This window comes from Gymnodraco acuticeps, unplaced genomic scaffold (genome assembly GCF_902827175.1).
Source record: "Gymnodraco acuticeps unplaced genomic scaffold, fGymAcu1.1, whole genome shotgun sequence".
Classification (NCBI taxonomy): Eukaryota; Metazoa; Chordata; class Actinopteri; order Perciformes; family Bathydraconidae; genus Gymnodraco; species Gymnodraco acuticeps.
Window position 1 is genome coordinate 5,403,407 of NW_022992351.1, and position 24,768 is coordinate 5,428,174.

At 43.1% G+C, this 24,768-nt stretch overlaps 1 protein-coding gene across 5 annotated transcripts in view; it reads right to left on the reverse strand.

Annotated features, from left to right (window-relative positions):
• Positions 1 to 24,768, reverse strand: part of si:dkey-178k16.1 (band 4.1-like protein 1) — a 64,358-nt gene that overhangs the window by 16,492 nt on the left and 23,098 nt on the right. For all 5 annotated transcript variants that reach the window (XM_034209229.1, XM_034209227.1, XM_034209228.1 and 2 more), the window contains exons 4-11: positions 12,429 to 12,533; positions 10,870 to 10,912; positions 10,708 to 10,783; positions 2,679 to 2,897; positions 2,473 to 2,560; positions 2,237 to 2,389; positions 1,077 to 1,174; positions 396 to 571 (exon numbers count right to left, since the gene is read on the reverse strand). In XM_034209229.1, coding sequence (XP_034065120.1) covers positions 396 to 571; positions 1,077 to 1,174; positions 2,237 to 2,389; positions 2,473 to 2,560; positions 2,679 to 2,897; positions 10,708 to 10,783; positions 10,870 to 10,912; positions 12,429 to 12,533 — 958 coding nt within the window. The remainder of the gene's footprint in view (positions 1 to 395; positions 572 to 1,076; positions 1,175 to 2,236; positions 2,390 to 2,472; positions 2,561 to 2,678; positions 2,898 to 10,707; positions 10,784 to 10,869; positions 10,913 to 12,428; positions 12,534 to 24,768) is intronic.

Genomic DNA, 24,768 nt, shown 5'->3' on the forward strand with positions numbered 1-24,768 from the left:
CTGGGGAGGTGCAATGGAAGGGATAGGTGAACCAACCACAACTCCAGTGATAAAGCTTTTACATGATATGCAGTACAGTGTTTATTAAGGCCACATATATCAAGAGGCTGTGCTCTAACATGAAATCACAGGATAAAAGCTGCTTTTATTGCAGTTTTTGCCAAGGAGTTTCGGTCTCTGTCAACAGGGGACTAAAAAATGTGTTTCTTCAGTCTGAAAGCCATAACACAAAATCAATATGCACTGTTGATGGAATAGCTAAGTATGCTTTCACGCATACAATGTTATCAATCCATTTTTAAACCTGAGGGGCTGGAGACAATTTATAGGCTCACATGTTAATCCAGAAGATAAGTGAACCTCAGAGTGGACAGAGAAATAGTCTGGGTTCTTACCTCCATCAATACTTCGGGCCAGCAAGTACCTCTTGCTAACGGACCGATCGAACTGTGGGGCCGGCCTGTCGATCAGAGCGCTCGCCTGTCTGGTCTGGGCTTGGGTTCGCCCGCTGTAGCGGAACTTTGAGCCAATCACCAGGAAGCCCTTGGGAGGGGGCTCTGGGGAAACCAACCTGCAGAAAGGTTCAGCTTGTGTAAATCTACCTCAAATACTACCTTGTTGTTGACAATGTTTACTTAATTACAAAGTTAAATCTCTTATGAGGCACATACAGCAGTGTGGAACAGTAACTGATAAAATAGCTTGAGGGGCAAGCAAGATACACATTATATATATATATATATAATTAATTACAATATAACATCTGTGTATATTTCTTGCTTTTCCCAATGAGTTGTTTTGTCTCCTTGAACCAATTATTTTGCATCTGTTTTAAACAACTGAATCGTAAAACAGCACGACCAGCTTCTATAACAAAACAAAACAAACCACAAATAAATCACTAGCTCCTTGTGGAACAAATGGTTTTACCGTAAAAAGATAACAACACCTTTTTATATATTGAGTGTCACTTGATAGAATCCCGAAAGATATAGCAATTGTGCAGAATGTGAACAGATCATGCAAGGAGTGAAGTGCAGAAAAAGTGTGTCTCTGTGCATCTGTGAGTATCCTACCTGAAAAAGGTGTGGTGCTCAATGCAGACCTTCCACAATCGCTTTGAGGCCCGATGGTTGGGCAGCTTGAAGCCTATGGTGCTCTCAAACTGTTCATACTGAGGAGTGAGGGGGAGGAGTGGGGGTGGAGGACAAGAAGGAGGGAGGGAGGGAGGTGTGGAAGGAAATAGAGGGAGGGAGGGAGGTGTGGAAGGAAATAGAGGGAGGGAGGGAGGTGTGGAAGGAAATGGAGTGAAGGAAGTGAGTGTAGGGAAATATGGTTGGATGGTGGCAGGTTGAATTGTGTTGACTTTGCAGCAATGAGCAAATCAATGCTTGTAACTCGTAATATATTTTCCCAATGCCATGTCAGGTAGACTTTCTATCTCTAACCAACCTACAAATTAGCCATTCATGCCAACCCATCAGATAATCAGTTGTGTGAGAAGAAGAAGATGCTTTCAAATCAATAGTTTTGTTTGCAATATACCAGGGCTTCAAACATAAACACTAGTTCCTTCACAAGAGGAAGCCAAATCGTGTCTTATACAGTACAAATACAAATATGTGGGGAGAGTTTCAAATCAAAGGATTTTAATTTACAATGACGACCCTCCAGGCAATTAGAAGTGTCAGCCGACTTAAGAGGATAGATGTGCAGAACAAAGTGTATGCACTGAATGGCTTGATGTTTACTATGAAGATGTCAATGTAAGTTAAACAGTGGATGTACAACACCTTCAAGGCAAAATAATGACAGATAAGAATGAATCATAATTTTAGGTAGTTGAAAACCATAGTGTGGTTCCAACATTTGCATGTGAATCCTCAAGAGTGCAAACCCTCATGACTGACCTATCAGCCTTATCTTAACAAAACGTCAGTTGTCAACTTGTTTGCTGCAGATAAATCTCTGATGTAACACTTTTATCAAACCATGAAATTATTATTTATGCTCCTCGGGACGAGTCAAGACAGACAATGTAATTTTGAAAACTGTGAAACCATGAAATAGACATTTTGAGTTGGCTCTTAACCAAATGATGCGTTGTTCCACTTTCCTCTGCTATGCCAAAGTGACTTTCATGAGGTATTCTTGTGGGAATGCGCAGACAATAATTGCAAAGTGAACTCTCAAGATAACCAATGTGCAAAATACAAGATAATGAGTTTTTATTTACCTCTCCTGGGCGGATCTTAATATAGAAGTTGCTTCTCTTATATGAGATCTTGAGAATCTTTGGCCAGGCGAATCGGTTAATCCTTAGGCGGTCCCGATAGATGAGCAGACCGTTGGCGCTCACTCCCAGCATTATGTCAATTCCTTCTGAATCCTGGTGATCACACAGCATTGAATATTAGTAAACCTCCGACAACGTGAATGAAACAGTCTCAGTGAAACAAAGTGTCCCTGTACCTTAGCATGATGCAGATCCACCCCGTACATTGAGAGCTTCTTGCCATTTTCTAGAAAGTTCACCTCTGCCTCTGCAGGACTCATTCCCCTACGAGTCAAAGTGCCACACATGATTAATTGTTTCTTTCATATTAATCTGACAAAGGAATAGCTTTTGTCAATATTGACTCGCATTCAATTTAATTAACCGTCATATTTTATCAGACCTGTAGTTACGATGCAGCTCCATCACTCTCTCCTCCAGCTCCCGTGTCTGGTTGGGTGCAAAGCGGAACTCGTTGACGTAGTCGGGGCCGTGTTCGTCGGCCTCGTAGTCTCCCAGTTCAGCCTGGACAGTGTAGGAGCCCAGAAGGGCGTGGGTGACGAACGAGCAGGGCAGGCGACCGGACAGGATGTCGTCCCTCAGCTGCAGGCACAGGTAGTACCTGAAGAAACACAGGAGGAGGACGAAACACTGCTGACACATGTTTAAGAGACAAGTGTGTTTATTATCAGGAAACATCAACATCCACTGCTGGACTCTGTAGTCTCAGTCCATTTGATGATGACCTAAGTTTACAGCAATGCTAATGGAGTGGTGCAGGGATGACGTATTTACCCGGAAGTAAGCTGCGCATGGGTTCCCTCGACAAAAAAGCAATGGGATTTCTCCATAGGATTTTGGAAAATAGCTCGAAATAAGGTGTGTGGAAAGCGAACCTGTTAGATAAATGCACGTTTTGTCCAGCCAGATAATATCCACATGTCTACCCTACTTTTATCATTTTCGAATCATAAATCTAATCTCCAGAAGCAAAATGCTAACGTTATGCTATAAACAAACTACAGCCGAGTACAGCAGGGTCGCACGACTTCAACGTCAACCATCATTCAGACACGTAAACTCTTCAAAAATCACCAGTGAGGTCACTGCTGATGTATTTAATGTCGTAGAACAAAACGTGATCCGTCTCTTAAACTTGTGTCAACCACAGACCTTGTTTCGAGCTATTTTCCAAAAATCCTATGGAGAAATCCCATTGACTCTGAGACAAGGGAGTCATTCCCTTGTCTCACTTCCGGGTTTTAGGACTTGTCACTGCACCACTCTATGGTTTGGCCTTTAGAGAAAGCAATGTCTGGCAATCTGTCTGTTAGCCTAAACACTACATGTTCCAGACCCAAATATCTCAACAACAAGATCTTATTCCTAGGAAATTGTTTTGAGAACTTGCTGAAAAACTCAACAGCAACACCTCGAACACCCAATTTCAAAGGTATTTGAGATAACCCACATACCACACTGTCTAGAGTTGATTTTATAGTCAGCATAACATCCTAAAGTCCTAATGAAGTCACCACACAATAATAGTGTCAACGGTTTACCATTATCTGTGTTGACCATCAAGAATAACTCAAATACTGTTTTGGCTTTTTGTAAAACAATTTGAGCACCACAAACCACAAATTGGAGAGGCATAGTTTCAGAACTGTCTCAAAAACAGTGGCATATAAAATGTAAAGCATCTGATGGTTCCATTAGAGCAGGGGTGTCAAACTCAAGACCCGGGGGCCAAAACCGGCCCGCGACTTCATTTTATGTGGCCCGCAAGTGCTCTGAAAGAATAAAATAAGTTTGTTATACAGTTACATGCCGCTTTACAGAAGCATGTTGCCTATAAACTGCATGTCCCACAATGCATCTCATGTTGTGACATGCACACTGAAGAGAATTGCAATTATTTGCCCTAGACTTCTGCTTTCAGACGTAGTTAATTATGAAGCTATCCTAATAATCCAATGCAGAGGCAATAATGTAAAATAATAATACATTATTTTATATATATATTATATATATGTATATTTATAGTCTTAAAGTTACAACCAGCCCTTTGAGTGCAACCATAATGCTGATGTGGCCCGCCATGAAATGTAGTTTGACACCCCTGCATTAGAGGTAATGAAGAAAAGGTATTTTTTTAGGATTTAGTTAAACCGACCATTTAAATATTTCTTATGCCTACGTTTTGACGTTAATGCACATACTTTTGGTGTTGTGCTTTGCTCTGGTCATGATTATGATACTTAGAAAGCCTAACATCGTTGCATAATCTTCCATAATATATATATATATACAGTGGGGCAAAAAAGTATTTAGTCAGCCACCAATTGTGCAAGTTCTCCCACTTAAAAAGATGAGAGAGGCCTGTAATTGTCATCCTAGGTACACTTCAACTATGAGAGACAGAATGGGGGGAAAGAATCCAGGAAATCACATTGTAGGATTTTTAATGAATTAATTGGTAAATTCCTCGGTAAAATAAGTATTTGGTCACCTACAAACAAACAAGATTTCTGGCTCTCACAGACCTGTAACTTCCTCTTTAAGAGCCTCCTCTGTCCTCCACTCGTTAACTGTATTAATGGCACCTGTTTGAACTCGTTATCAGTATAAAAGACACCTGTCCACAACCTCAAACAGTCACACTCCAAACTCCACTATGGCCAAGACCAAAGAGCTGTCAAAGGACACCAGAAAACAAAATTGTAGACCTGCACCAGGCTGGGAAGACTGAATCTGCAATAGGTAAGCAGCTTGGTGTGAAGAAATCAACTGTGGGAGCATACAAGACCACTGATCATCTCCCTCGATCTGGGGCTCCACGCAAGATCTCACCCCGTGGGGTCAAAATGATCCCAGAACCACACGGGGGGACCTAGTCAATGACCTGCAGAGAGCTGGGACCAAAGTAACAAAGGCTACCATCAGTAACACACTACGCCGCCAGGGACTCAAATCCTGCAGTGCCAGACGTGTCCCCCTGCTTAAGCCAGTACATGTCCAGGCCCGTCTGAAATTTGCTAGAGAGCATTTAGATGATCCAGAAGAGGATTGGGAGAATGTCATATGGTCAGATGAAACCAAAATAGAACTTTTTGGTAAAAACTCAACTAGACGTGTTTGGAGGAGAAAGAATGCTGAGTTGCATCCAAAGAACACCATACCTACTGTGAAACATGGGGGTGGAAACATCATGCTTTGGGGCTGTTTTTCTGCAAAGGGACCAGGACGACTGATCCGTGTAAAGGAAAGAATGAATGGGGCCATGTATCGTGAGATTTTGAGTGACAACCTCCTTCCATCAGCAAGGGCATTGAAGATGAAACGTGGCTGGGTCTTTCAGCATGACAATGATCCCAAACACACCGTCCGGGCAACGAAGGAGTGGCTTCGTAAGAAGCATTTCAAGGTCCTGGAGTGGCCTAGCCAGTCTCCAGATCTCAACCCCATAGAAAATATTTGGAGGGAGTTGAAAGTCCGTATAGGGTATATAACAAAGTATTGAGATGAACTTTTGTTATTGACCAAATACTTATTTTCCACCATAATTTGCAAATAAATTCTTTACAAATCAGACAATGTGATTTTCTGGATTTTTTTTTTTCTCATTTTGTCTCTCATAGTTGAGGTATAACTAGGATGAGAATTACAGGCCTCTCTCATATTTTTAAGTGGAAGAACTTGCACAATTGGTGGCTGACTAAATACTTTTTTGCCCCACTGTATATGTCCACTTAGAGTATTTAAGGCGAGACACCCCAGGTGAATAGGGTAATTTTTTTAACTTAAAAGGTATCAGCTAGACATTTCTCCAGTTAATTACTTACAATAAGGCAATTGTCTTAACATCCCTAAAATATCCATTTTCGCCATGTTTTTAGGTATACAATGTTGTATAATTCAGGCTATGAATTATATATGAACAAACCCTTCTGTAAAAGCCTTCATAATATTGATGGGAATATAACTGGAAGGTTTGGTGTATGTACGTGCTACTGAAGTTGAAATTTCGAACTCAGAGTAGGAGAAAAAACTCATTTTGAGAAAACGACCTTTAAAGATTGCAGTGAGGTGCTAGCTAAACCCTCCTGTTCTTTGGATGACAGCTTGCGCATCGACGCACTCCGTTAAGGTATTTCATGTTCAGGGTCTTTTTTTTTTTTTATAACCTTGCTTCGTGCAAGTGACAATTGTTGTCGTCTTCTCTGTGAACGTTTTTTTGGCATTTTGAGATTTCAATTTCTAGCTGAAAGCTAACCAGGAAGTGTTTTAGCACACCACGTGACGCATCTGAACGAATCACGTTGTCATAAATTGACACCAGCCAATGAGATTTCGTTTCTTGGTTTAAGCCCCCTTTGTGCTTTCACGATTGGTTGCTGATACAAAGGAAATGACCATATTTGGATCCGATGAGATTGTGCAGGAGAGACACAGCTTTCCAGCGATACCTCTGTTGACATGGTGCACACAGCCGTCGCGGTACTTTATGTTACGTTAGAATGCTAACTATTGGTGAATTTAGGGGAAATCTACAGACGCAAATAGACAAACTATAGTAAAATAAACACTTAAATGTGTATTTTGTACGTTTTCCTTCCAAAAGCCTGAAAGAAAACATGTTATGGAATCAAAATAGCACAAAATCTCAAAATTGACAAGTACTTGAAAAACGATGTTTTTGCCTGCCGTGTCTCGCCTTACGTGCATGTTGTCATAGTCTACTTTAGGGTAAATAAAATACACATTATATATACCAGCCTATGTTTGTGAAAAGATAGTGATGTCACAATATTATCAACTGTATTGTTTCAGAAATAATTTATATTGTGTCCAGCCTATATTGACTATAAAGCCACTAAACAACAACGACAAATACAGTCACCTAACTAGAATGCACTGTCAGAAAGCAAGCAACCCAACCCTGTCTCCTAAAAATTACGTTCCCACAGAACTAAACTGCATTCTCAATTACGTTTAGCAAGAAACGTATTTTCTCCCACGTTACGTTCGTTATGAACGTATCTCAAATACGTTTATTTTCTACATATCTTCTAGAAGCATATTTTCTCCCACGTTACGTTTCTTATGAACGTATCTTAAATACGTTTATTTTCTACATATCTTTGCCATTTATTGTCTTGCTTATAATAATGATAATAGTCATTTATAAATAACATTTTAGAGCACACATTTGAAATCAGTAGGCGAGGCTGTAATTTCGCCAGCTGTTACTCTCATGAGCGAGGCAGAAAATAATAGTTTTTAACATGCCAAAAAGCTGCTGTGTCGTTTATTGCACCTCAAACGTAGTGACGTACTCTCATCTATTATTCAAAACCATTATATTTATTCTAACGTAAATTACATGCCAGTGTTTTATGTTTTTATTTTAAATCGTATAATGTCGGACTTTTTTTCCCGTCTGTGAGGAAAATAAATACTGAAATCTGTATTTTTGAAAATCTTTTCTTCCTTATTTACTCAACAATAACACACAATTATCCTTGTTTTTATTTATTCGTTTAATTCTATAATCTTGGGCTTTTTTGCATGCTTTTTAGCCGTAAATAAAGTCACCGGAAACAGACGTAGGCCTATAAGGGACATTTTGAGGATACACACAAACCCACTGAACAGATTACCCAAGATCCTCAGCTTGAAGCTTGTTGATTGGATGTTTAGCCGCAATGCATGTTGGGATATGATGTTGATGATGATGATGATGACGAAAAAAATAAATAATAATAATAATACTTTATTCTGAGTGTTCTTGCTTTTATCTTTGGAAGTCATCACATAACGGCATTGTAATACACAGTTCAGCTGCATTAAATATTACACATCTGCTGTAGTTCTTTATTTATAGAGCCCTGATGAGAAGACTTCTGGACAAACAGGAGAACTGCCGCCAAAACTGAATATGTGACGTGGATCATAAATATATCAACAATTAAACAACACCTTGCATTTCTTTTCACAAAATGGAATCACAATTTCAATAGCTTACCATTAAATGACGGATATGGTTTTCTGTCTGTGATGTTTTACAAATCAGATATTAATGTGTAGAAGTAAAGCATGAGAAATAGTATAGCAATATCCTGTAAAATTATGTAAAAACATCAATAAAACTACACATCTTCAGATGTTATACATACATAAGTGTCCTACACTAATAATACAAAGTTGTTATTATTAGTATGCTGTGTGTACCTTGTGTGCACCGTCTAGTGGTTAAAGCACGTTATTGAATTATTTTTGTTGAATAATGTTATTTGATGAAAAAAATATTAAGAGTACATACTTTCATAGGGGGGAAGTAGAAGGTCAATGATAGAAGTATAGAATATAAAAAAATCAAGAAGATACTGTAAGTGATCTCTACAATAAAACAGTTTAGTGCACGATGTACAAAGATATTAATATGAGGATGTGCAAAACAGACAAACTAATTAACCTTTATTAACATATTAAAGAATACTTTAGGTTAAGGTCTTCTTTCAAATAAGAAAAAAGCTTTGGGGGTATCTATCTACAGATAAATATTAAGCCTGACAAAGTACTTAACGTCTAATGTATTGCTTTTCTGCAATGTTAACTATGTTGAAGCACTTATTTTAACTGATATTATACACATTAATTATACTCTTATGTATGTAGATATATAGTATAAGAAATGTGCAGAATTTGACAGTTTAATGGTGGAGGTTCACACATATTGATAGATGTCTTGTAATGCACTGTTGAGGAACCTGTGACCCAAGTGTTTCATTCATTGCATAACTACACCGTAGTTGTGTATATGATATGTCAATAAACCTTAGAAAATCTTGAAATCTTGAAAGGGATGTGCAAAATAGCAATTATATACAGTTTTTAATTAACTATTAGTAGAGAATAACGAGTAATTAATATACTTTATAGAGATCTGCAGATAAATGTTTAGTCTTCTCAAGCACCAACTATCAAATATCTCGCCTGATTGTTGGCACTTGACAATCACCTTTCCCTGAATTTTACTCAGGTGTAACTAAAGTCTGCTTTAAGGGTTGTTTATATTTCACATCAGTAATCAGAATCTGCAGAGTTACTAAAGTAAATGTAGTGGAGTAAAAATACCAGGTTAACCTCTGAATTGTAGTGGAGTAGAATATATATTAATGCTGCCCATTATGGATACAAGCGATTTTCACCCATGTAGTAATTACATATTTTAAATGTGTACACACCAATGTGTTTCCTATCGCCTAAACCTCCAGGGCTGTACACAGTTTAATACTGTCAACTTCTAATTTTTGGAAAAAACGAAAACGTCTTTTAAAACTCCCAGTAGAGACGTGCCATAGAGAACATGTTGCGAAACACAATAGCCAGCATGTGTAGTTCTGGGGGGGCGTTCAAGTCCAGTTTTGAATAGTCTGCCGTGGTTTCGTTCCATTTCAAAGAGCTTGACGCTCGGCGTAACCTTGGCGCACTGCCACTCCAACATCCAATCCCAGAGTTTGAAGATTAATCACGGGGTTTGTCAACGGGACTGTAGTCCCAAACGATAGCTGGGGATTATGGGTAGTGTAGTGTCTTCGGCCATCCTAAACTGAAATGTTTTTCGGATATCATATCGCATTAACAACACCACATCTGGCGTCACAGAGATCTTCTGTTACTGTCCTTTCTTCTTAGAGGAAGTACAGAAACACGTAATAATAAACGAGCTGGCACAGCAGCTTTTTGGCATGTTAAAAACTATTATTTTCTGCCTCGCTCATGAGAGTAACAGCTGGCAAAATTACAGCCTCGCCTACTGATTTCAAATGTGTGCTCTAAAATGTTATTTATAAATGACTATTATCATTATTATAAGCAAGACAATAAATGGCAAAAATATGTAGAAAATAAAGTATTTAAGATACGTTCATAAGAAACGTAACGTTGGAGAAAATATGTTTCTAGAAGATATGTAGAAAATAAACGTATTTGAGATACGTTCATAACGAACGTAACGTGGGAGAAAATACGTTTCTTGCTAAACGTAATTGAGAATGCAGTTTAGTTCTGTGGGAACGTAATTTTTAGGAGACAGGGTTGAGCAACCACTACTTGCAAACATTCTATAGCAATCACAGTTTTACCTGACTTTGATGCTGATCCATTATTTTCTCATTATAACCACCATTCTGTAGTCAATATTTGTGTACATTGGCTGTTTAGGGATTGTTGTTTTGAGAGCTTTTAATTTTGTCTTTATGCAACGAATAGACACCGGCTAACCAAGCTAGCCATTATTGCACTAACTTAGCTGAACGAGAAGAGACCTCTTTTCTATAAATCCTGCCTAAATGAAAATATCCCCAAGGCAACTCGTCATATTAGCTTCAGACAATTGTAAACTCTGTTGTTGTATTAACACTTACCTAGTGATGTCTTCCATGAGCACAGACGGGTCTGGAGGGTAGAACTTGACAGAAAATCCAAAGCTCCAGGAACCAACTGCGGACCAGCAGAAAGGTTGTTTTGTAAAGAATTGCCATATGTGTGTGGATTTGTCTGACTGTGTGTGTGTTTGTTGCACTTACCCCGAATTTGCTTCTTAATCTCTTTAGAGGGATCCAGCCAATGCTGATGAAGAAAGAAAGAGACAATATCCTTTTAAAAATGTCACCTTGGCAAAATCGTAAAACCCCATTCACACTTTTTAAGAGCGTTTTTAAGAACTTTACCTCACTGGCTGCTCTTCCCTCTTTTAATATGCTCCCTAGTTGAAAGCCAAATATAATAAGACTACCAGGCTTCTTAAACACTGAAAGCATCAATCTTAGGGCTATAAATGCCAGTTGAGTCCAGCTCCTATGCTGAATGTCACTAGAGCTTTCATGCTGCACTGTAGACCCAGTTTGCCATTTTTAAAAGGCCATACTGTCTAATCACATTTTAAAAGGTTAAAGGCCATGTATGCCACTCTCAGGCCGCAAGTGGTTGAATATGGTTGAAAGGGCAACTGCGGACTCACTGCTTTATGGCATGTAGAAAAACAGGATGACTAAATGGGAGGCTTGGCTGAAAGGCTCGTTGACATTTGCTCTGATATCAGTGACAAAATCCCCCAAAAAGGAAAATAATCGAATAAAAGTAGCTATAAAGAAACATGCCAAGTGCTTTGCCAACTCATACATCTGGACTTGGACTATACAAAACTTTATAACACAGAAGAACCTTAATGACCCCCTAACAACAATGAACACAGAACAGAAGAACTTCTAAAAAGAGGATTAGAACTGAAGTTCTCTGTTGCATTTGAGACAATGGTAAACATTAAAAAGGCGAGAGCTACCAAGCGCGTGCAAATCCTTTTGGATCAAGCAACACATTGTTAACAAATACAAATGTACCACTTTTACCACAACTTTTAAATGTGCGCCAACATTTTGTGCCAGATGACTATCCAGTAAACCCCAAATAAGAATTCTGAAGGCTTTGCTAGTAAACATGTCATTTGAGCTTCAAAGCCACAAAGAGCTACGAAGCATAATTGATTGGAAATGTGACCGCATGACAGATTTTATTTTATTTGATGAATAAAAACATAATGAACAATCATTAAATAATATATAAATCTAGGCACATAACAAACACCCACTGCCTGTATTATGCACCTCATATTTTTGCGTTTGTGCGGTCTCTCATAAACCACATTTGGAAAACTATTTTGGACTTTTCTCCAGTTAAATCGTAGCCGTTTCCAATGTCTAATTGATGCCCTATGTTTGGTTATATTGCAGCTTACTTTGGTTTGAGCAACAGAGGTTCTTTTACAAATTATATAATGAAATTTGAGGTTTCTCCCATTTTTTCCCCTTTAAACTGTGGGGTTTTCTCTGGAAGTTTTTCCTTGTACGATGTGAGGGTCTAAGGATAGAGGGTGTCGTTTTTCTCATACTGATATTCTGAACAATCTGTGCTGTTGTATTTGCTGTAAAGTGTCTCTACTGTACGCTATTTTTATTATATGTACAGCACTTTGGCTCGACCAAAAATCGTTTATAAATGTGCTATATAAATAAAACTTGATTTGATTTGAAGATAACTGCCTGAAGTAAGATATCTTCATGCATGTGTGTGTTTCTTTGTGTCTGACCTTGGCGTTGTCGGTGTCCTGGAAATTCAGGCCAAAGTAGTCCCTCTCCAGCAGGTTCAGATGGCCACACACCATGTCCAGCAGGGTCTGGCCCTTGGCAAATTTCTGTTACACACACACACACACACACACACACACACACACACACACACACACACACACGTAAGAACCATGGGCGTCGCAGCCATTATATGAGGGTGGGACAAGTCCCCCCCCACCTTTTAAAATGATTAGTTTAGACCCCCCCACTTTTACTATGCGGAAAGTCCGTGAATCGGTCTATCCACTCGCCACTCTCTGTAGGGCGCTGTGTCAGTGCTTCATTATCAAATCCATTCCACTTGCTTATTGTGAGAATGCCCAAACCAATAAAACTCCGTATGTTTTCACTGCTACTTTGTACCAAGGCAGATTCTCAGAGCCGTACACATGAGCTGTACACATGCTGCATTCTGTGCGTAGCTGTGTCTTTAATTGTAAGCCCAGTGGCAATCTGTTCATCTGTCATATCACACAATAAAGCCATCGAAAATAATATGATACAGCATTACAAGTTATTCTGGGTCTTTGTGTGTCTAGCTTGGCTGTGTGGCACGACGAGCGCATTTTGTGTTAGCGAGCGAGAGAGTGAACGAGAGAGCGCTAACGTACACAGTAAGGAGTTGTTTCTACAACAAGGAAGAGGAGAGCTCTCTCCTGTCAGACAAATCTTATAACGCCAGCTCAGGGAGGTAAAGGACTCTGAGTGTTTAGATCGTTGACTTTAGTCCAAGTTATCTCATGTAAACAAGTATTTCCAAGGCACACCTTTTATATGATCAATATAAAAAACAAGAGAATAACAGGTATGAAATCATTCCAACTCATACTATAGGACAGTAAAACAAAAATACTCTTTAAAAGGGGAGTGATTTGTAAAATATGCATAAAGAAAAAGTCAATCTGTTTACAGTTATGTTTCACATGGGTGTTGAGAGATGTATCCATATATTTAGTCCCTAACTTTGCTCTCAAAGTGCAGCAGATAGATTAATTTAATTTCAACATTTAAAAAAAATCTTCCCGGGGGTGCATGCCCCCGGACCCCCCTAGAGGAGGTGAAGTCCACTACCTGCCCACATCCCGCGTCAAATTGTCCCACCCACATTGAGGATGCTTCCTACGCCCATGGTAAGAACACACAGCGAGTGGGCAAGTGACACAGTGCAGGTTCAGGTTGTATGAACATCAAGTCAATTCAATTCAATTCAAAACCTTTATTTATCCAGGTAAAATCCCATTGAGATCAATGATCTCTTTTTCAAGGGAGACCTGCAGCAGTAGGTTCCACAAGAAGACAAACAACAGAACAACAAAAGGACATCATACAGCAAAATGTACAGGGATTACAATTTACATATTTAACCACAAGTACAGGTACCAACAGCATCTGATTTTGTAGCATCCAACAGAGCTTTAAAAACATGTAGTGGTACTAGCTTGGTAATTTTCCATTCTTTTTGCAGACTGTTCCATGTTAGTGGAGCTGCACATCTAAAAGCTTTCTTCCCTAAGACAGTCCTAGCACTTGGCACATTTAATAAAACCACAGCATGCGATCTCAGGCAATAAGTACTTTCAATTCGCAGAGAGATCAGGGAGCAGATATAAGATGGTAGTTTATCCAACATGGCTTTGTAAATGAAAAAGTACCAGTGACTGAGCCTCCGTACAGTAAGTGATGGCATAACCGCCTTGGTATACAGGGTACAGTGATGCGTAAGTGCTTTACAATTTGTCAAAAATCTCAGTGCACTGTGATACGCAGCATCTAACTTGCTCAGGTAATTGACAGGTGCATTCATATATAACAAATCACCATAATCCAGCACAGGTAAAAAGGTCACAGTGACTAGCCTTTTCCTGGCCTCAAGCGAGAAACAGGACTTATTTCTGTAAAAGAAACCTAGCCTAACCCTCAGCTTTTTAAGCAGGTTATTGACATGAAGTTTAAAAGTGAGACAGTCATCAAGCCAGATACCCAAGTATTTGTAACAGGTAACCACTTCAAGTTGTATTTCTTGCGTAGTTACAATATCCAAAGCAGTCTCTGGTGTATTTTTAGCTTTAGCTTTAGCTTTAGAAAAGAGCATTACCTTGGTTTTATCCACATTTAAAAGAAGCTTAAGCTCAGAGAGCTGAGCCTGAATAATGTTAAAAACAGCCTGTAATTTAACAACAGCCTCGTTAATCGAGGGACCTGCACAGTACATAACGGTATCGTCCGCATAAAAATGTAAGGTTGCTCCTTCGACATTTTCACCTAAACTATTAATATAGATGGAGAATAATAGCGGACCTAAAACTGAACCTTGTGGTACACCATTAGTGATGTTTAAACCACTCAGAAGACAGCCCATCAAACTGAACACATTGGGATCTTTCAGAGAGGTAGTTTACAAACCACCCTACTGCATGGCTGGACATGCCTATACTGACCAGCCTTTGCTTCAAAATGCAATGATCGACAGTATCAAAAGCTTTGGATAGGTCAACAAATAGAGCTGCACAACTCTGCTTATTATCTAAAATACTCGTAATATCATTTACCACTTTCATTGTGGCAGTGATGGTGCTATGTTGCTTTCTGAAGCCTGACTGATGTTTAGACAGGATGTCATTGTTACATAAAAACTCCTTTACCTGTTCACTCACTAAGCATTCAAGAACCTTGGCCAGAACTGACAACTTAGAGATGGGTCTATAATTGTTTAATAAGGTGGCCTCCCCTCCTTTTAGTAGTGGCAGGACATAAGCTGACTTCCATACTTTTGGGATTTTGTTCGTGCTGAGGGAGAGGTTAAAAAGAGTAGTAAGAGGTGGAGCAATAAAATCTGCAGCTATCTTTAAAAAGAAAGGTTCTACGTTGTCCGGACCAGCCGGCTTTTTAGGATCTAGCTTGGTTAAGACTTCACGAACAACATCAACAGTAAAAGGAGTAAAACTGAAGGGTTTTCCAGACCACATTGTTCTGAGTCACCGACTGTGGTGTTCACAGAAGCAGAATTAGAAACAGAAAGCCACAGGACACAAAATGCTCATTAAAACAATTTAGTATGGTGGTCCTATCCGATATAGTGCCAGATACTGTGGTAAGGCACGGAGGTAGCTCATTACGGATATCACCGGTGGATATCGATTTAATGGCTTTCCAGAATTTTCTAGGGTTGTTCAGGTTCTTTGTGGTAACTGACAGATAATACTTAGATTTAGCACTTTTGACATGTGAAGTGAAGCTATTTCTTAGCTGCCTAAAACGCAGCCATTCTACCTCTGAGCCTGAATTCCTAGCCTTTGCCCAGGCCTTGTTTCTCTCATGTAGGAGAATAGATAATTCAGCAGAAAACCAAGGATTGTCTCGTCCCTTCACTCTAAATTTACGCAGGGGTGCATGTCTATCTATAATTTCCATAAAACCAAGATAAAAATAAGACCATGCGGTTTCTACATCAGCACACAGATCGATTTTTCCCCAATCAGATCATGCACAAAACCCTGCTCCACAAAATGTTTGATGTCTCTCTTGATGATAATACGAGGTTTAACCTTTTGGACCTTAGTGTCCCTAATTGTGGCTACAACACAGTGGTCACTCAGATCATTCGCAAATACTCCCACAGCTAGTATTTATAGGGAACATTAGTTAAAATGAGATCAATTAGGGAGGATTTATTTGGGGACTTAATATTAGGGCGAGTAGGACAGAAGTACTGTGGAAGACAAAAAGAAGAGGACAGAGTGTAATAATGCAAGTTTATTGAAGATGTCAGAAGACACATGCAGCATAACTCCCTTTATCACTCTCAGTCGAAGGGCGATTGGAATTTATACGATTTTACAATATTTACTTTAACTGAATAGAGCATGTACTCATCACAAAGGAATCTCTGTTTTCATTTGAGATTATTAGTGTTTAGCCAAACAAGACAAAACATCTAACATAACTAGCTCTCCTCTTGACAATTTCAACAGAGATTTGTTTTTCACAGTGTAGCATTATCAGGGGGAAATGGGATGCGTTCAGGTTTATTAGGGCCCATTCTTTCAGTTTTCAATTGATCCAGACAAAATGAAACCTGTTACAGTATGCATACTGTAGTGTATGGCACTGTGCATGCCAGAAAGCATATATTAAGGGAATAGATTGACACCAATTAATGCAAATCCAAGGAATGGGACAACCATTAACCAGGTCATCAGGGTATCGTCAGCCTTCTTTCTCTTCTCGTATTTTTTTGTCTAAATCTACAGTATTTGCAAAATACCACCAAAAAGATCCTCTTTGAAGAAATAATAATAATAAAAAATGTATTCTGTTGTATTCAATATATAATTATTTGGTTGCTTATATTTATTTATAATAATTTTACCTACTAGACAATTAGTTTTTGTTTTACTCATATTTTATAACACAGAGGAGTGAAAATCTGTGACATAGAAATCCGCCCCAACGGTGGTCTGGGAGAAGCTTCCAGTCTGCCCCCCCCCTGCGGAGCAGGAGGAGCCACAGTCCCTCTCTATGCCTGTATAAGGGGAGGAAATGCATTGGCATCAGTGGCGTTTCAGCAGACCACACCTATTTTCTCTTTAGCCCTTCAGAGAGGAAACAAGCCCACTGTGGGATACACACACTGCCTCGGCAAAATGCTATCTCCACACACAGAGACACACACACACAGGAACACACGCCAGATTCGTCTCCTAGGGAAACCTGGCTCCTATGGCGACAAAGCAACCAAGCAGCTGTTACCATGGAAACAGAAGTAATAGGTCCCTTCTGTATGTGCATGTGCCCTCTCTCTCCGGTTAATACAAGGTCCCGACAGAGCTTTGTTCAGCTCTTGAGCAGTAGAGAAAGCATATATTTAAAATATTTAGGAGAGACGTATAAATTAACCATTATAATGCTATCTGTCTCTCAATCAAATTAATAATAACTTATACCCTGCTGCAATGAGGCTGCATGGGCGAAGCAGTGACATAATAATGCTGATTAACAGGCAGAGGCTGCAGTCAGTATTTTTTTTTATTTTGGGAGCGGCGCATACATTCGATTTTCTTACAAAATGAAATTGTAGCACACATCTCAGGTGATCCCCCAAGCATGGCAACCAATTCAGGAGCTGCTGATGCGATTTCGTTGTCGCTCCAATTGGCTCCAATTGTCAGGATTATCATGTTATGTCACGTTTGTAGTTTTGTATGTCTGGTTATGGGTATTTTCCTCCTTGTATATTGTCTGATCCTTCTTCCTGTGTTTTTTCCCTGTCGTTAGTTTCCCTGGTGTGTCTAATTGTCTGATTGTGTTCACCTGTGGCCCTTGTGTTTCTCCTCCCCTGCCCGGCTGTTTCTCGTCTTGTGATTACCCGTCCCTGTATTTAGTCTGGTCTCGTCCTGTGTTCAGTGTTGGTTCGTCTTTTGTTTGTGAATAAGTTCACCGGTGAGAGTTCTGTTTTGTCCAAGTTATTTTTATTTTATCCTTGAAATAAAGGCTTTTTTCAGCGTTATCTGCATTTGGGTCCTGCTTGCTTCACTTACCGTAACAGTACGAACCAACCAAGGACGGGCCCAGCAGATCCATTTGAGCAGGAATTATTGGATTTTTCCTTTTCTCTGACTTACTGCTCTGATCGATGGAGGGGAGCGTCCGGAGTTCTGCAGCGAGAGGCTGCTCTGGCTGAGGCGCACCAGAGGGCTATAGAGAAACCAGGTTTAGTTAAATTCTTACCTGGCTGGATTTTGGACTTCCTCTCTGTGTGTGATTCCCGGCCTGCTAGCCCCAGGCATGCTAGCTCCCTGCCTCCCAATTCCCAACCTGACACCATACGCCTCGGTGTGTTCCGTCTGGAGTCAACCCTTGCTTCTGCCCCAGTTCCTGCTCCTGTCCAAGAGCCGTTCTCTGGAACTCGTCTGGCTTTCGGAGGTCCACAGAGCCTCCAAAAGGCTCATAAGAGAAGGAGTCGCAGGTCCAGGCTAGCAGCCCTAGCCACAGAAGCCATGCTTTGGGCTCCAGTACAGGCCCCAGCAGCCATGGTTCCGGCCCCAGTTCTGGCCCTAGCAGCCATGGTTCCGGCCCCAGCAGCAATGGTTCCGGCCCCAGTACAGGCCCCAGCAGCCATGGTTCCGGCCCCAGTACAGGCCCCAGCAGCCATGGTTCCGGCCCCAGTACAGGCCCCAGCAGCCATGGTTCCGGCCCCAGCAGCCATGGTTCCGGCCCCAGTACAGGCCCCAGCAGCCATGGTTCCGGCCCCAGTACAGGCTCCAGCAGCCATGGTTCCGGCCCTAGTTCTGGCCCCAGCAGCCATGGTTCCGGCCCTAGTTCTGGCCCCAGCAGCCATGGTTCCGGTCCCAGTTCTGGCCCCAGTAGCCATGGTCCCAGCCTCAGTCCTGGCCCCAGCAGCCATGGTTTCGACTCCAGCCCCTCGTCTCCGGCCGACGCCAGCTCCCCGTGCCCTGCCGGCATTTCCGGCCGACTCTATGTCCTGTCCCGTTGGGGGTCCCGCCGACTACTCTTCTGCCGGGGGTCCTGCCAACCCTATGTCCTGGGCCGTTGGAGGTCCCGCAGACTACTCTCCTGCCGCGGGTCCTGCCAACTCTGTGTCCTGTCTCGTTGGGGGTCCCGCCGACTACTCTTTTGCCGGGGGTCCTGCCAACCCTATGTCCTGTGCCGTTGGAGGTCCCGCCGACTACTCTCCTGCCGGGGGTCCTGCCAACCCTGTGTCCTGTCCCGTTGGGGGTCCTGCCGACGACTCTTCTGCCGGGGGTCCTGCCAATCCCATGTCTTGTTCCGTTGGAGGTCCGGCCGTCACCTGTCTCGCCGGGGGTCCTGCCAACTCCTGGTCCTCTTCCGTGGGGGAAGCCGCGGTCTTCGCCCTCGAGCCCGGCCCCCTGACTCTTCCTGCCGCTGCCTTCGCCCTCATGCTCGGCCCCCTGAGTTCGCCCGCTGTGGCCTTCGCCCCACCATGGACTCTGCCTTGCCCCCGGGCCGTCCGCCCGAGACCCCCACCTTGGACTATGCCTTGCCCCCGGGCTGTCCGCCCGAGTCCCCCTTCTCGGCTTCTGCCTTGCCCCCGGGCCATCCGCCCGAGACTCACACTTTGGACTCTGCCTTGCCCCTGGGCCGTCCGCCCGAGACCCCCACCTTGGACTCTGCCTTGCCCCCGGGCCGTCTGCCTGAGTCCCCCTTCTCGGCTTCTGCTTTGCCCCCGGGCTGTCCGCCCGAGATCCCTTCCGGGTCCTCCGCTGTGCTCCTGGGCTGTCAGCCCAAAAACCCGTCCTCCAGGCCCTCTCCACCCACCCTGGTGGCCCTAGTTTTGTGTCCCTCCTCCGGACCCCCTACACCCACCCTGCTTGAGGTTTTGGACTTTTTTTTTTTCTTTTTTTTTTAGGAACATCTGAGGGGGGGTTCTGTCAGGATTCTCATGTTATGTCACGTTTGTAGTTTTGTATGTCTGGTTATGGGTATTTTCCTCCTTGTATATTGTCTGGTCCTTCTTCCTGTGTTTTTCCCCTGTCGTTAGTTTCCCTGGTGTGTCTAATTGTCTGATTGTGTTCACCTGTCGCCCTTGTGTTTCTCCTCCCCTGCCCGGCTGTGTCTCCCTGTATTTAGTCTGGTCTCGTCCTGTGTTCAGTGTTGGTTCGTCTTTTGTTTGTGAATAAGTTCACCGGTGAGAGTTCTGTTTTGTCCAAGTTATTTTTATTTTATCCTTGAAATAAAGGCTTTTTTCAGCGTTATCTGCATTTGGGTCCTGCTTGCTTCACTCACCGTAACACCAATCACATTTATGTTACTGGTTCTGTGGGCTAATTGTGTTCGCAGCCATTTGGTGTAATCCTAGGAATCTATTCTGCTGATCGCCTTGCCCATGCAAACAAGATGAGGAGACACATGTGGGTGTTAATGATTTAATGGCTAGCCAAAGAGAAAGTAAATCTATTGAACTTAGTCTATTTAACTAATGCAAGGAAAGGGATAGCACTTTGCAATTAATTAACTAGAGGAACAACTGTAGATTGTCGAGTTGTCCTCGTTTTATTAGTATGCAATTTAGTAGCTTGGTTTGGTTCTTGGATAAGTTGCTTGAATTGGACAGTTAGGTGAAATGAACAATCCCAACACATGTTAACCCTGTAAGGCCCCCCGGTTGTAATTTTACAACATTTCTTTAAGCTATCCTAAAAAAGTCAGTAAATGTTTTGTTTTTTTAAAGACTACATTTACATAGTCAAAAGGTCCTTTTTTTTCAGCCTCACAATGCTATTGGGTAGTAAATGTGTTTATAGGTCCTGCCCTCTGGCCATACACTCACAATATTTCCGAATCTTAAAACGAGTAACATCTCTTTGTTTTATTGGACTGGATTCGTCAGATTCAAGTAAGTTAAATGCCTCAAACTATTTTTTTTGTGATTATTACAATGTCTAGAACATGTACATAATTAGTTATTGTGGAATACATTCATCAAATTTAAATTTTAGCAGCTTATGTCTTAGTTGCAATATTACATACCTGGGTCAGTGTGGCAGTAACAAATAGCATGTGCACCTGTCATGGAGATTGCCCTTATATGTTCACATGTGGAAATAAAACACTAATAGAAATATAATGTCATTGATAATTCACTATAACTAAGTTCTAAATGTGTCCTCTGTTAAGATTTTTTGAATTAAAACCAGAATTGAATAAATGAATACATTATTTCTGATAAAAGTATGTGAAATTATATCTGTAGCAATATTTTAAACTCTACTTGTATCTTATCAGTTAATTAGTTACAAAAATACATTTAACTCTTCTCTGGTTCTGGCAGAAACGGTTCTTTCTGAAATGTTTTGGGACACTTGAATGTATCCCTTTTTAGTATGATAATTAGCCTATTATCATTAGCCAGACAGCATTGTGTGACTTGTTGAACTGGTTTACCTGCATGTGTCGGTGTAGGTATTCCTTTTATTATGATAATAGGCAGTATTGTGTGACTTGTTGAACTGGGTTACCTGTATGGGTGAAGGTATTCATTTTATTATGATAATAGGCTAAGCCATACTGCCTATTGTGACTCAAGTGTACAATGTAAATAGGATTCAGATGCTTGTTGCATCGGGACACCTGGAAGGGGGTGGTGCATGCATTCCTTTCAGTATGATAATAGGCTAAACCAGACAGAATGAACACTTGTCCCACCACCCTATCTATTCCTTCAGGTAATGTATTACAATATAATAAGCATGTGTTATTGATACATATTTATTAATTACTTTTTCCATTTCAGAATGCCCCCAGCAAAGAGTGGTCCTCGATTCAGTGTGCAGGATGTGATTGCTGCCATCCAAAAAGGAGAAAGTGAGTTTGAGATGGAATCAGAGGAAAGTGACAGATATCAGTGACGAAGAGGCAGATGAAGATGCCTGTGGCCACGTGTACAACGAAAACCAACAACCCAATGACCCCCATGAAGTCCCGACGCTGGTACGTGTACATCTTCTGGCACACCATCATCCTTGCTGTGATCAACGCCTGGCTCCTCTACAAGCGGGACTGCAGAGCTCTAAAGATGCCAAAGCAGGAGATTGTGAACAGGAGACAGTTCTCATTCATAACACTCCGTTCGATGTCTCACTATGGGATGCGCCTCATCGCGGAGCAAACGGAAGCATCAATCTCATTACGCCAATCCTGATTGGCTGGTGATCTTGACGTCAGCGTCAGGGAATCCACCCCCTATAAGTAGCTTGCGCTACGTCGCATGCGTCATTCAAACACCTCTTCTCGCTTCAGAGCACATCTCGATGGTAGCCGAGCTAGCTTAACAGTCCACAGACTGAACCCAAAGCTAACTTTCGGTCGACGGGCGCTCGCCGGCTACTCTTCTGCTTCGCAAGAAGACTGTTAACGCTAACACACCAGTTAGTATTACAATCGACCTCGCCGTTTCTTTCCTCGGAGATTAAGGTAAGGTTTTGATTTTTTCAAGCTAGCAACACACCTGTTGCTAGCTTGCTTTCCCTCACTACCGACACCACGGTAGCGAGGCTACGTACCTGTTACGAGCGGGTCCTCTCCACGCCACGCGGCGAACAAGATGGACGCCTCTCTCCCTCACACCAGAGGAGTCAGGGACTCGGAGGCTCGGCTCTGCGGCTGTGGGTTGAAAATATCAGGCACAGACTCACACCAGGTCTGCTCGTCTTGCCTCGGGCTGGAACACGGGCTATTGACAACCCCGGCTCGTGCGGGCATTGTGCTCGCTTCACCGTAAAGAGCCTCCGCCGACGGTTAGCACGCCAAGCTAGCTTGTCGGGACAGGACCCCCTCATGTCCGCTGATTTGCCGGCTGGCAATCAAGACGCGGGGGCGTCCGCCGCAGAGATTGAGCCCCGCACTGTGTCGGTCTGGGGCTCATCAACAGCGGCAGCTGCGGAACCGGAGTCCCGCGCCGTGTCAGGCTGGGACCCGGTGGCGGCAAGAGACGCGAGAACGGAGCCCCACGCTTTACCAAGCTGGGGCTCCCGGCTGGACCTCACCATGGTTTCGCCCGCGGAGGATGTCCTGGAATTGGATTATATGGAGGACGAAGAGGGTGCCTCTGAGTTCCTCCTGTCTGATTCGGATGAGCAAGAAGACGATATCTTCGTGTCATCGGCTCAGGCTGCAAAGCCGGGAGCGATGGCTGCTCTCCCGGGCGATAGCACACCAGCTTTGCCCTGTCTGAGCATGGACCTGCAGGCCGTGTGTCAGTGTGCCGCCTCCAGACTAGACATCCCGTGGCCCGAAATGGCCAAGGAGACCTCCAGGTCCCGTTACGAGGGGAAACATTTTCCCCAAGCAACGAGGACAAAGAGGCAACTCCTTCCGGTCTTCCCGGAGATGTTGGATGAGGTGTCGGTCTCGTGGAGAGACCGGCCCTTTAGCAACAAGGCCCCAATCCAGGGTGCCTCCTCCCTAGACTGTGACGGTATGGAGAGGCTCGGCCTGCTCCGCATACCGCCTATGGAACCGCTGGTGGCAGCCCACCTCCTACCGAGGCTGGTCCCGTCACCAAGCAGGAACCCCACGCTGCCAGCGAAGGCGGACCGATTCCAGTCGACCATGACTGAACGGTCCTACAGAGCCGCAGCGTTGTCCGCCAGGGCTTTGAACGTTTCCTCGCTGCTAACCGCATACCAAGCGGAGCTCTGCGAGGATCTGTCAAGCAATCCTGGACCGGCCATTCTGGACGAGATGGCCGCGATCACAGACATTTGTCTCCGTGTTCAACGCTGCGCCGTCCAGGCCACGGGGCAAGGCAATGGGGATCATGGTGGTGCAGGAAAGAGCTAGATGGCTCAACCTCACCAACCTCCCAGACCGGGAAAAGGAGGATGTGCTAGACATGCCCATCGTTCCCGAGGGGATTTTCGGCTCCGCTCTCGCCTCCATGCAGAGGAGATGCGAGTCGAAAAAGAAGGAGGACGAGGCCCTCCACCTCTGCCTCCCTCGAAGGGTCCAGCCGCTGCCTTCACAGCGGCAGTCCTTCGCCCACGCTGCCTCGAACCCTGCTCGGTTCAAAGCTGGGGACTCGGGGCGCCGAGTCCCCAGCCCAGGCAGGAGACGAGGGCGAGTTGGCCTAGAAAATCTCCGGTTCCGGCTGCAGCCCAGGCGCAGCCAACCCAGAATTTCGGCCAGCAGTCGAGGAAGAATAAGCGGGCGGCCTGACAGCCCCCCCTTCTCCCCTCTGTGACAGAGCTGGAAGTCCACGGTTCCCCAGCTCTAGATGTGTTCCCGCTGCCTCGAGAGATGCCTCAACGCCATCCTCAAATCCGCAAAAACACATGTCACAATATTGTTGTTGTTTCTCATAAACCATTTTCCGCTGACGCATCCAGGCTTCAGGCCAAGGGCGCAGCTCAAAAAAATGAAAAGAAAAACAATAAAAACAATAAACAGTCCGTCAACTGTTCCCCTTCTGAGAGCAGCTACGGCCTCTCTCAAAAGGCGGATAAGAGACGGGTCTGTGAAGGCACCACCGTCACGCGCATGCGCAGTGTCGGTGGGGATTGTCGAAATGGGGTACCACCGTGTTCAGATACTAGAGGGCCCCATAACACAACAAATAGAGACTCAGAGGGTAAGAGAAATGACATCTCCACTGGCTCTAAGGAGCATGCAGTGGAAGATGCTCACAACATCTGCTTGGGTTTTCAAGACAGTAACACAGGGCTACAGACTCCAATTCGCTGTCACCCCTCCTCGCTTCTCGGGCATTCTGTATTCACAAGCCCGAGGAGAGTCAGCCCATATTCTAGAGAGAGAGATCCTCTC